The 12,791-nt window shown below is 34.1% G+C and overlaps 1 protein-coding gene and 1 long non-coding RNA gene across 3 annotated transcripts in view; both read right to left on the minus strand.

Moving 5' to 3' along the window:
• Window positions 1-346: 346 nt before the first annotated feature.
• LOC113475274 lies at window positions 347-1,947 on the minus strand. The gene is made up of 3 exons (XR_003397020.1): window positions 1,845-1,947; window positions 642-872; window positions 347-473 (listed from the first exon to the last, which is right to left on the minus strand). It is a non-coding gene; the product is annotated as an uncharacterized LOC113475274 (long non-coding RNA).
• An 889-nt stretch (window positions 1,948-2,836) lies between these two features.
• LOC100176634 (baculoviral IAP repeat-containing protein 7-B) overlaps window positions 2,837-12,791 on the minus strand; it is an 11,767-nt gene continuing 1,812 nt past the window's right edge. The window contains exons 1-9 of one of the 2 annotated variants that reach the window (XM_002125438.5): window positions 10,478-10,659; window positions 9,756-9,885; window positions 8,440-8,552; window positions 8,094-8,197; window positions 7,000-7,228; window positions 6,153-6,252; window positions 5,459-5,683; window positions 4,825-4,992; window positions 2,837-4,393 (exon numbers count right to left, since the gene is read on the minus strand). In XM_002125438.5, the coding sequence (XP_002125474.1) occupies window positions 4,072-4,393; window positions 4,825-4,992; window positions 5,459-5,683; window positions 6,153-6,252; window positions 7,000-7,228; window positions 8,094-8,197; window positions 8,440-8,552; window positions 9,756-9,885; window positions 10,478-10,586 (1,500 nt within the window). In that variant the 5' untranslated portion in view covers window positions 10,587-10,659 and the 3' untranslated portion in view covers window positions 2,837-4,071. Of the gene's footprint in view, window positions 4,394-4,824; window positions 4,993-5,458; window positions 5,684-6,152; window positions 6,253-6,999; window positions 7,229-8,093; window positions 8,198-8,439; window positions 8,553-9,755; window positions 9,886-10,477; window positions 10,660-12,791 lie in introns of those variants that run through there. The other variant, XM_009863573.3, reaches the window with a different exon arrangement.

Genomic DNA, 12,791 nt, shown 5'->3' on the forward strand with positions numbered 1-12,791 from the left:
GACGACCAGCAGAGTCCAGGAAAAAATGAAAATACTGATCAAAATTATATAGAAAATGGACATGTTCAAAGCAGCGATAATAAAGTTAAAAACAAAATGAAAAATCTATTTTCTAAAACCAAACATAAAGATAAAATTGTCTAAAGAATAAGCATACAGTATATGATTAAACCAGCATATACCCAATTATTAAAAGTCTTACACTATATATAACCGAAAGTTTCATTTACATACTATATTGATAACTCATAAGATAACTCATACAGTAGTGTGGGAAAAGATGGGACACATTTATCACCTAATATATCCAACCTGGTCGTGTTTTAAACAATTAGCAACGGTCTATGATAGTGGTGAAGATACGTTTTAATATTTTTTTGAATGTTCGTTGTTTACGAGAAAATAGAACGAAAAGGGTGCCCCATCTTCCCCCACCATACTATATAGTTTTTGCAATAATCTGTGTTCTACACCTTGAAATGTTCCCTAAACAGTGCAATAAAGAATCTTTATCTGTGTGTGAAACATTGCTAATTTATTATAAGTGGCATACAAGTAAACTCTTGTTGAAATAAAAGGAATTTAAACTATATAGGCTACCAGTATACTATATAGTTTTTGCAATAATCTGTGTTCTACACCTTGAAATGTTCCCTAAACAGTGCAATAAAGAATCTTTATCTGTGTGTGAAACATTGCTAATTTATTATAAGTGGCATACAAGTAAACTCTTGTTGAAATAAAAGGAATTTAAACTATATAGGCTACCAGTCACACGTTTTGGTGTCGCTGCGGCATTGGTGTGAACTAATAATATATCAGAGGATATGAGATCGAGGCTCGACGTCGCCAGCATTGGGGGCGTTTGTATCCTGGGCCAAAAGAAACAGCGAATTTATCCAACCCATGGGTCAAATTTTAAAACAGCAGTCTCGAAGTTAAAAACAGCAGTCTCGAAGTTACATTCGTGGTAACCCGTAAGCAGACACGAGGTGTATGAAACAGAACACCCCTGTTATAACCACTGTTGTTTTCTGCCCACGCGCTGATAAACTAGTTACATTCATACATTCATCATAACATCATGTATAAATTCTACTATACACAGTGTTACAAACTGCTTTATACAATTTGTTATCTGTAAACTATGTCTACAAATCACGGTAAAATTTCAGTAATCAGCATTTATCGACGTCTTCGAGAAAATGTATATAGTAGACTAGGTTAAGGTTTTTAAAAGTCGCGGGGCTACGCTTATATAATTCTGTAAATATGTCTTTGCTTACTACCAAATGGGACGATAAAAAATAATAAAAAAATAGGTCCCATCTTACCCTACCATACTATAAATAGTAGGGTGGGAGAAGATGGGACACCTTTTTATTTTATTTTCTTGCGCCTTTTGGTAGTAAACAAAGAAGAATTAAACAATTATAAAACTTATCTTCACGACTCCCATGCACCATTGTTAATTGTTTAAAACACGATCAGGATATTTGGATAATTTGTGCTAAAGCTGTGCCGTCTCCCCCCACCCTACTATACTTGATATTGCGCGCCTTAATATACTGCCGCTAAACAATGAGCCAAATTCGATCCGTAATAAAAATTAACCCTTATTATACATCCTCTTGAACACGCGTGTTATAACGACTATCGTTGCTCCGCCAAGAGGCAAAAACAAGTTACATTCATTCAAATTTAAACACTAAGTGTCAGTGTTGAGCTAGAGTGCTTGACTGCCAGAAAGGCGAGATCGCATAAAAAAAGCTTCATAAAGGTGGGCGTACCAGGGGTGTGTCTGTTTACAACTTTACTCGTGCCTAAAAACACCCGCCACCTACCTCATAGCTGGTACATGCACGTCAACACTGTTGATTTCGTTGGCTTGTTATTCAGATGTATAGATTGCGACAGAACTTTCCTTTAACAGCTGATTATAACTACTGAAAACAGTTATCATAAAACGAAAGTCTAATCAACATGTACAGCCAACAAATCTACTTTCTCAATACTACACAACAGCTTGTACTAGCAACTTCCAACAAATAAGTAAAGCTCTCGCTGCAGAAACGCGGCGTTGTAGCCTAATCAGCATGCGGCACCTTGCACGCTTTAGGCCTCTGCAGACGTTATGACCTATGTGCGCAGTAATTTTATTTGACCGACTTCATTTGCCCATAAAATTTGCGATAGCTTAAAATAGTACCGATCACGAAAAGACTCAAACAGAACAGAATATATAAACGTTAATCTTGTAATTTGTTATAATAATAAAATATATTATATTATATCCGTACGCACCAACCATATTTTTGCTTATTGTAAAGTTCCCAGTTAAAATGTGCTTACGTGACTTCAAACATGGAATAATCCATACTGATAAAGAAAACACCATTATTGAGGTCATCTGCACGTCAGAGGAATGACGTATAACAAGATAAGTTTTCCATTGAGAATGAAAAACATTACTACAGGAGAGTCCCTTTCTCTCCAATTGACCAATGAGAGAGACACGTAAACATGTCGCTCACGCCAAACTAGTGATTAAACCTTGTGGTAATCGGAAAAACAAATATTTTGAATTTGTTCAAGCGGAAAACGAGTAAATGGCGCAATATTTTGTTGTGGTCTAAGTTTAATTCTAAAGTAAAAGAATTCGGCTTAACAATTCGGATTCCTATGTCTATTTCCGTGAAATGCGGAATAACCAGCAAACTAGGAACTAGTATTGTCAAGTGTTAGTTCTTCTGCCTTGGTGTCAGTTAACCCCCTAAGCTGCTTTTAATATAAGTATGTCTTTACATAAGTTGCACTATATTAAATATTTGATAGCACTCTGGGTAATAATATTTATTATATAAAAAATCACTTAGTTAACATTGTACATTTAAAAGTGCATGTCAAATTAATCATACAAAATCAAATAAATGAATGCAACTTATTCTTTCTCGCGTGTGGGCAGTGACAGTTGTTATAACACAGGTGTTCTGTTTACACACCTGGTGCCCACTTTACCGTGAATGTAACTTTGTGGGTAGCACTTCATTGCTTTTAAGCATTAAAAACAAAATAAACAAGTAACATCTGTTGTAACTTGTGAGTGGGCATGAAGTGCATTGCATAAAACACCTGTGTTGTAATGACTGTCCTTGCCCACCACACAAGGATAAATAAGTTACATTCATTCAATATTCACTACAAAATCAACTGATCTGGCAAGTTCATACAATGCATGCAGAACAAAATTAATACACTTTTGAAGATATGGAAAAAAATATAAAATATATTATAAGGTTTTTCAATGTGCGGTCACAAATTGTAAGGCAATTTAGATTTTTTTTGTGCAAAATAAAAAATCAGCAGCTCAAATTTAAAACGATAAAGCTGTACACGTTTTTAGGTTAAAATTTGGATGAAATAATATTTTCTAAGAATAAAAATATTTTTTTAAAGTACATTTGTACACTAACATACAACATACAAATGTACACCATTTACATTTATTCAACAACAGCCATGTATTAAGTGATTAGACCGCTTGCCCTATTAAAAATCCCCTATAGACTATAGAAAACCAATTGTAAGGCTTAATGCTACCATTTTAAGCTTGTGTTTTATGGGTAACCTACCAAACGCTACAACCTCGTTGCCAATATTGTGTTGTCTAAATTTGTCAGCTATACCAAAACATACCAAGTTACATACATGGTAACTTGTAAGCATGCACGAGCTGTGGATACATTAATCCGTGTTATTATAACGCTGAGTTACACCACCACGCAATGATTAATAAAATGCATCCATGCCAGTTCTAGAAAAAGGTAAAAATGACTAGTGAAGAACTTTTTGATTAACACCTAACAAAACGACACATATTCTAGTTATATATAGTTGATATACTATTTTAAATGCAGTAATATAAATTCTATAAGAAGCCTTTTTCTAAATAGGTGTAAATTTTACTGGTTAATATATTGCAGAACTTAGGGGTGGCCGCTCCAACTTGCCACCCCAGGTTCGGTGCCTATGCATTAGCACTTCTGAACCTCTAAGTGCAGACAGTGATTCTTAACCAATATATGACCTCACCCGGTCTGTAATATCAGCCAGACAGACAGGGCAGTTAGTAACATCATTCCCGCATGTTGTACAGCATGCTACATGACCACACGGTAGCAAAACCATATTCGCTTGATTGCGATGGCACACTTTACACATTCGCGACTGTTCTAACTGCCGCAACTCTTCAAGAGGAGTAATAGGTCCTCCAGTCGCTCCTGCAGTTGAAGAGGAGGGAATTTGAGGAGCTGAAGTGATGTTGGATTGATTTAGAAGAGCATCAACAAGTTCTTCTGCACTTGAGAAAAACCTTTGGCTTTGTTCATGCTGCCTGTTATATAAAAAGGGACATTTAATGAACAGTTATAAATTATAAACTAGCTGCTCAGGTATTTTATACAGAACGGGTCAAAAAGTATATCTATGTTACATAATTTAACACTTTCGTTGGACAAAAAAAAAAAAAATTCAAACAAATAATTACCCATAAAGTTACATTCATGAAACTCAGAACACCTGTGTTATAACGACTGTTGTTGCCGTACCACGCTAGGATAAATAGGTCCCATACATTTATTCATTTCTTTAACTTAAATACATTACATATATTATTCACTGTGTTACATTCATTTATACACTACTTTAAATAAAATCTCTCACTTTTAAAAACTATATATACAGTTTGTCCTAGTAAGATAAAAAGAATGAATGAAACGTCCCGTCTTACCCCACACTACTAAACAACAACAAAAGGTACTTTACCTTCTTAATGTACTTCTTATAGCTTCATCGTCAAATCCCATACCCCTAGCCACAGCAATGTATGGGGATGTAGTTATATATCTGTTTAACTCTTCTTCTCTTGATCTCGGCTGCTCCCGAGGATCAATGATGTTGATGCTTGGTCCTGGGATCATGGGAGGCAGGAATCTGAAGAGGAAAAAGATAATCATCATTCTTATGTAAGACTGGATTTTCTTTGAATGGTTTCTTATTTGTATAAGTTAGATTGAAATGACTTTGGATTTAGGCCAGAGTTGGCCCATAACCCTAGCACCTTCTCCTAAAACCTGTTTACAAGCATGAATATTGTTTGTTTATCCTTGTAGGGCAATTACAGTGCCTCCATATACATTACCATGTGTGTAACTCAAGTCTTATATTTTTTTGTATAAGTTGGATTTATGCAATGAAAAAATCTAAATATTTTATTTCAGATTTACAGTTTTGAATTGTCTTCTAGTTTCAGTTTTATACTGTAACAAAAAAAATGAAACAGAAATTAAGTATAAACATATTTCTTACTGTGGGCCAGACACAACTGTAATTCAACAACAAAAAAATGCAACAAAAAATAAAAATCATAAAAAAAATAAAAAATAAACAAAATGCTTACTGTGGGCCAGATACAACTGTAGATCTTGGTGCAGATATGCGTGTAGATGAAGTTGTATGTGTGGTTGATGCTGTGGGCATGGTTGTTCTGCCGGGTCGATTAATATGAATAGTTACACTGGGTTGGGGTTGAGATCGAACAATTACAGGGCGCTGTAGGTTTGGAAATTGAGAAGAAACGCGATAAACGTATTCAATGCCTTTTTGTTGAAGTAAGAATTCACACCTGAAAAGTAAATTCTGTTAAGTATCTGATTAAAATGGCGGCAGAAATTCAGATATGTTATAATGCATTTAACTGTAAATACTGTTGATGCAAATATTTCTTTGGGTGTTTTAAGATCACTTTTTTAAATTAACACAACTCTTTTGTAGATCATAATTATTTTAATGCTTTATTGGTGTTGCATATTTCTGCCAGTAACAAAAGACTTGAAACTGGTCCAAAATGGCATAAATTAAATCAAGGTAAAGTAGATGTAGTGGCAGTCACTTAAATGTGACCATAGGAAATTAAACCCATAAAAAAAATTACAAAAGTCCATAGATTTGCAAAAGAAAAAAATGAATAAAACAGAAAAGTTATGATTTAAAATGGTTACATGAAACCAAAAGTTTGGGATTTGTCCGGTAATAACTATATTGCATATTTAATACAATGCATGTTGGTTATATATGTTTATTGTTTAACTTACTCAGGAAACCACTTTGCATGTTCATACCAGGGGTCATCATTAGGTTCCCAGTTCTGTAAACCTCCGTTACAATACCAACATTTGGTACGGTCACTATTGCCTGTAAACAATCAAAATCGGGTTTATAATTGACTGTTACTTGCTATATACTCATGTGCAAGTGAAAAATATAATAAAATGGCTTTACAGCAAATATTGTGTTTGCTGCTAAGTAAACAACAGACCTGGTTTATAACAACATGTTGAATGGTAAAATAAACATGCTTGTATTACGTACCACTGGTGCAATGACTTGTTAGGTTATACATTCTAAAATAGCTATTTTCTTTCTAGGAAAACAAGGCATTATTCCCACTAAATTAGTGTCAGTGAAATGACGTGGAACGAAAAGCACCACTAGGTAGACATGTGTATTTCCCAAAACAGTTGCTATATTTGCTGTATGTATGTTGTTGATAACAGACCTATTGTAGGTCTGATAAGGTTTCTGCAATATAAATTTATACAACCCATGTTTCAACGTTTAATTCTGGTTGCTTTCTCAGGGCTATGACAATGTTGTACACAACATAGTAACGATCAGTCGATCACAGATTAATTCCACATAAATATGTCTTTAAAACGTCAAGTTAAATTGACACTGGCCAGAAGAGAGCTCTATTAGATTTTTTTATAATTGTCATTTGTCACGAATTTATGCGTCTATGCAATAATGTTATTATTGTCTATACATATATTTTGCGTGTCAGGTTTTTTGGGCACTTTTTGGGAGGCTCTATTAGGATGACAATTACAATACTGCATGCTGCAAAAAATGTTATGTTATATTACAAGGTTACATACATACCTAAGTAAAATAAACCAGCTCTTGATATATCCAAAATTGATGCTCTGACACGATGTGCTGGCCAATTGCTCCTTGTAAACGTCTGTAAGCGTTGTTCCACACTTCTCATGTGTGGAGATTCTGGTCGATTGCATGGAAAGAGATCAATGTTGGAATGTTCATGAATTGTAAATGTACTTCGTATTCGGGGTTGGTTGATTGTTATAGTGGTAGGTTGGCGGGGCAAACTCTGCAAAACAAGTTATATTTATATAACAAGGTATATATATATAGAGAGGTGGGAGTGCTTTACTATATAGACCAAATCCTGACTAAATCAAATTTCTGCTACTAAAACTAATATCATATAAGTTATATAGTAGGGTGGGTGATATTGGACATCTTTATTTCTTTTCTCGTCCCATTTGGTTGTAAACAAAGAATATTTCTAGAATTATATAAGCTTATCCTAACGACTCTTAAAGAGAGTTGTGAGTTGTTTAATTTGTGATCAGGAAAACATGGGACTTAGGTGCTAACCGTATCCCATCTAACTCCAAAGTACTATTATGTTAATTAGTAAAGACTAGGACTTTCATTTAAATTTTCAATGTAAATTTAACAAAAATATCCAACCTATAAATCAAAAAGTACCTGACCAAACATTAGCACAATATTTAATTACATAGCCTAGTATGCAAACACCTAACAGAAATTTGCATATAAATACACAGGCCAAACGGTAAGTAAAATGTAAATTTATTATCAATATTGGTGTAGCATTTCGTGCTACTTATGGTGTTTGTTATTCCAATAATTATGGTCTTCCCATTTGTCAATTTATTTCCCAGAGGCGACACTGCAATACAGATTACCAGTCATGATTCCAATACAAGCACTATCGAAAAATAGGATTGCCTACCCTGTCACCCAGACAATACGATCTAATGCTTATTAATTACTATAAGACATAGGTGATACACCTTACGTTAAAACCACTGGATTTACAACTTGTAAAATCTTGTAAAATATTATTGGAGGCTGGGGCACATAATACCTCAATTCTTTAAGTTTCAAACTATTTTAAAACTGTAATCAAACTACATTCTACTCACACTAGAAGAATGAACATTTGAATGAGCGGGTCTTCTCGTTGGTAGTGACCGAAAAGTAGCATTTTCATTTGGTCTAGACAGCCCAGACTGTACTGGGGTATTTGCTAAAATAATCAATAAAAAATCATTAGCAATAGTAAAATCAAAAGCTATAGGTCAATTTCACTATTGTTTTTCATTATACAGTACATAGCATAGGCACCTAACTTTTTACAGTCATTATAACATAGATGTTCTGTTTCACGCTCACAATGGTAGCAGCGACGAGCCTTGAACCCATAACCTCTGGGTTAGAGGCAGGCGCACTAACCACTGTGCTGTACTAATATAACAAAAATGAATTTACCATGATTGTTTCTGTTGGGTTGTAACGAGTGTAAATGTTCGCAATCTGGTAAATGCCATTGCGGTAATGACATATCATCATATTGTTGTAGATCTTCACATATCTGTCCACAGCTGTGGAAAATTTGGGTAAAGTTTAAGATTAAAATTTATAAATACAGGGCGACGGTGTTTTATTTTGTTTTTTCGATTCGTTTAGCGCTACTTTTTGCATTAAAATGTTAAGATAATATATTTATGTAAAGGCAAAATGGCTGGGTCCTATTTTTTCCATCAAAATATCAAGATAATTGCTTTAATTTAAACAAAATTGGTTTAATAGTGTTTTTATTACATTAAAATAACAGAGTAATGGCTGGTTTGTCATGCAATTTGGTTTTAGACTGGATTTTTACATTCAACTATAGACCTATTATTGCAACCATTTTCAATAATAGTATCAGAACACTACATCATAAATGAGCAAGGTCATATATAGAGTATAGGCAAAAATTAGTTGTGTGTAATGTGTTATGCGCAATTTTGATGTTGTTTTGCAGGAAACTGACACACCTTATGAGTGATGTCATATAAGGAAATAAAGTCACACTGACTAACTGACTAATGCATCCTACACAACAATAGTGCATTTATCATAATAGCCTATACCTATAAATAGCTCTAGTGTAGTAGGTTATACCATATAGGCATATCTAGTGAAACTGCATGAAACATTTAATAGCTTTAAATTTGGCTACAAACAATATCTGTAGGCCTATATGTATTTCTTCATTATTAAACTTTTTGAGACCGGTACACACAGGTACAGAAAGCAAACACAGTTTTTAATAACTAGCTTAATGGTTAATGGTAGAATACACAGAGCACGGGATACAGACTAATTCTAAAGACACTTGGCATATAATGTACATATTATAGTTGTATCTTTAGTAGGCCTACTAAATAACAACATAATGCTTTATACACTTTAAATAAATTCAAATTCTACAAATGGCCAATAAAAAAAACAGGTAGTAAGTCTATGAATTGCCTTGCATTTTAAGGATACCCTTGCTTACACATTATAGAGATCGTAAACCTAATGTGATTTAATATTATATAATTCCATAGATTATATAGATGGGTGAGGTTCTACAGCGAAGCTTGCAAGAAGAGCTGGGTTTTGAGCTCTAGGCAAAAGTTGGCCACTGCTAAATAGTGAAAACACACATAAAAATACTACTTATTGTAGGGTACGGGATATTATGAATTATTATATCTAAAGCTTTGCGAGTTTTTACAGGTTAAAATCACTCATATAGTATACTGTATATATACCTGAAACACTTTACTTGATCCTGATAACTAATGAAGTAGAATCCAGCCCTGGCGACTTGCCTAACATTGATGTTTTGATTGGGATAATTGGTGAATGTGGCAAGACGGTAGCTTTCATAGTATGGGTCCCCTAAAAATATTATTAAATATTATTTGTCTTTTCCATTATAATAGCAAAGATTGATAGGTATTCAAAACTTGAAAAATAAAATGACAGGATGAGGTGATAAAATGACAGTCGCTAAAACACATTATAGATTAAAGGTGTGGGGAAAAGATCAGTTAAAAAGCGTGGCTGTTGAACCTAACAAAAAGCTCTCATCAATGTTTATATGTTTTACACATGAAAAATACAGAAAATAATAATATCCTAAAGACAGTAGTTATACCACACTATAGACTAAAACTGAAGTACAAAACAATTAAAATGCCAAATCGTTGCTATACAACTAACAAACAATATAGGCTGTAGTAACAAGACAAGCTTTGCCTATATAGTTTATGTAGTGTATGAATTTAAATTTAAAATCATTTTTAATGAGAATAAGATCAAATAAAACAAATTACAAGTTTAAATATAGTTTATATTTGTACAAAGTGCATTGCTTTGCACAGCTGCATTGCAAAGCCAAACATGTACACAAGTAGGTCATGTGGAAATGCAATCGTTTTAGACTACAGTTAGACTATATATGTGCAGAATATAATAAAACAGGGTTTACCTGGTCGTGTATATAACTCTCTTTCACTATTTGTAGCACTTGGTACAAGCCTTCCGTCATTATGTACAACTCGTAAACCATCACATCTAATATCCATTTGCGTTTGCATTCTTATAGCTTACGGTACGGTTACCGTTCTCTTAAATTAGCACAATAATTACCTGTACAGTTATATGGTAAATCATTAGGAAACTACAAACGAGTTATATTATTCGTGTACGACCGCAGCGAATTTACCAAGGTTACTATAGGAAATCGTCGACGTAGCAACATTGAGGGACACATTTTAAGGGGGATTCCCATGTTTTTATCTTTATTTGAAAATTTAAACAATGCCTACGCGCTCGTTTAAACCGTAACTAGATCAAGGTGCCTTTACAATCTCACTACACACTGCAGAAACATCTAAATTAAGTCTTATCTTGCGCCAGCCATTATCGCGATTATACTACTTACTGATTAATTCAGTTTAATAAAGAAACAAAGTAATTAGATGCAGTTTCCCAACGCTTGGGCTTATATAATATAGAAACCATACAGATAGTTAAAATCTATATTTATGGCAATACGGAAACATTTTTTTTCTAAAACACCTGGTAGTATACCCATCTTTTTTACCTGAAATACTACGCGGACTTTAAAACACAGACGTCATATCGCGCAATTGTGTTTCGAGTCCCACGTATAGGCATACATTTTTACACCCACTATACTAATGCAAGTATTGTATAGTTGCGCTCTGCCTTGTGCAGCACATGATGGGGTTTTGTAATAATTGTCGCTTTTTAACCTTGCGTGACCGGGAAACGACAGTCGTCGTAACGTGTGACGGGCAACGGCAGTCATGACTTATTTCACTGCCTATGTAACTTTACTATAACAATAATAATGCAAGAACTCATGAGTATCGAATCCTTTCGGTATGTTGGGTAAGATGGGACATCTTAGCACCCAAATCCCATATTTCCTGATCGTTAAAAAGTTATTGCTTCGGCGCTGAAAAATTATTGCTACATTCTTTTACCCGAAAGGTATATGCCTGGTTTTATTCTACAGCTTTAGAGCTCATGCGAAAATTACTGTTTTTGCGCGAATGCTTGGCGATCGTGACAAGAATAGAAACTATTTCAATCGAAAATTTGTTGCCAATGCAGAGACTGACGTCACAAAACCGCCGCCGCTTTTGAATCGCCTGCCATCATCTGCGCTAGTGTGAACCCGTCGCAACATTAACTGCGTATATAGTATACGGTGGAGGGAGACGGGACACCTTCAGCACAAATTATCCAGGTATCCGGAGTCGTGAGGTTACGGTTTTTAAAAACCTTTTAATGTTACCCCTACCAAATCAGTCGAGAAAATGGAATGAAAAGGTGTCCCATCTTTCCCTCCTCCCACTATATACCACATTTCGATTCCTAACTCAACTTCAGTTTAAATTGCCTAACTTAGTTGACTTATAAACCTGTGAACACAAAAGTGTCTGTTTAGTTGGCGAAAAATTTCCAAGTCAATTCTGAATGTACTTTACATAACCACAAAAATATATAAAAATAGAATTTATTTAAACACGTCAAAAAACATTTAGTGCTACTTTANTGAGAAAAAGAAATTTAAAACTATAAAAACATCTATACATTTGGCAACATTAAACACGATTTATGATCGTTTATAAAATAGATAAGTTTTAATTAGCTAAAATTGTGACAAAATAGTGTTACAACGGGTTCAACGTATAAAGAATTCAACGGCAGCAGAAGGAATACGACTAAAATAACAAATTGTGCATAAAAGGTAGTTAAGACGTGGTCGTATTGCAACAAAAAGTGCACATTGGGGCGGTTTCTGGAAACCAAAGGCATATAATCCCTGAATGATTTATATACAGCAATATATTACACCTTAAAGTTTATAAATAGAGGGTTGACTTTGAATTGAGCAATTGTGAAATCTGTGTTCAGTTTAATGATCATATAAGGGCAACAATGAAGTTTTATAAACAAAAGCTTTGAGTATACACGATATAGAAAGTGCAGTGATCATGCTAAATGAGGAAAAGGGTAGATTCCTATAGCTAAATTTAAAGTACACCTATTCACCATAGAAAGTACTGTGAATAGAATATATTTACACCATTAAAGAATTACGTAAAACATAAGACTTTATGGAAGTTGCACAGCGATATTGAAATTACTGAAAAACAGTCATGTACAATACTTAAGAATATATATATATTTTATACGTAGTTTTATACGTAGAAGCATTAGTTTGGCAGCATGAAGATTTAAAACGTAGAAATGCATATTTATATATA

The sequence above is a fragment of the Ciona intestinalis genome, unplaced genomic scaffold, assembly GCF_000224145.3.
Source record: "Ciona intestinalis unplaced genomic scaffold, KH HT000176.2, whole genome shotgun sequence".
NCBI lineage: Eukaryota > Metazoa > Chordata > Ascidiacea > Phlebobranchia > Cionidae > Ciona > Ciona intestinalis.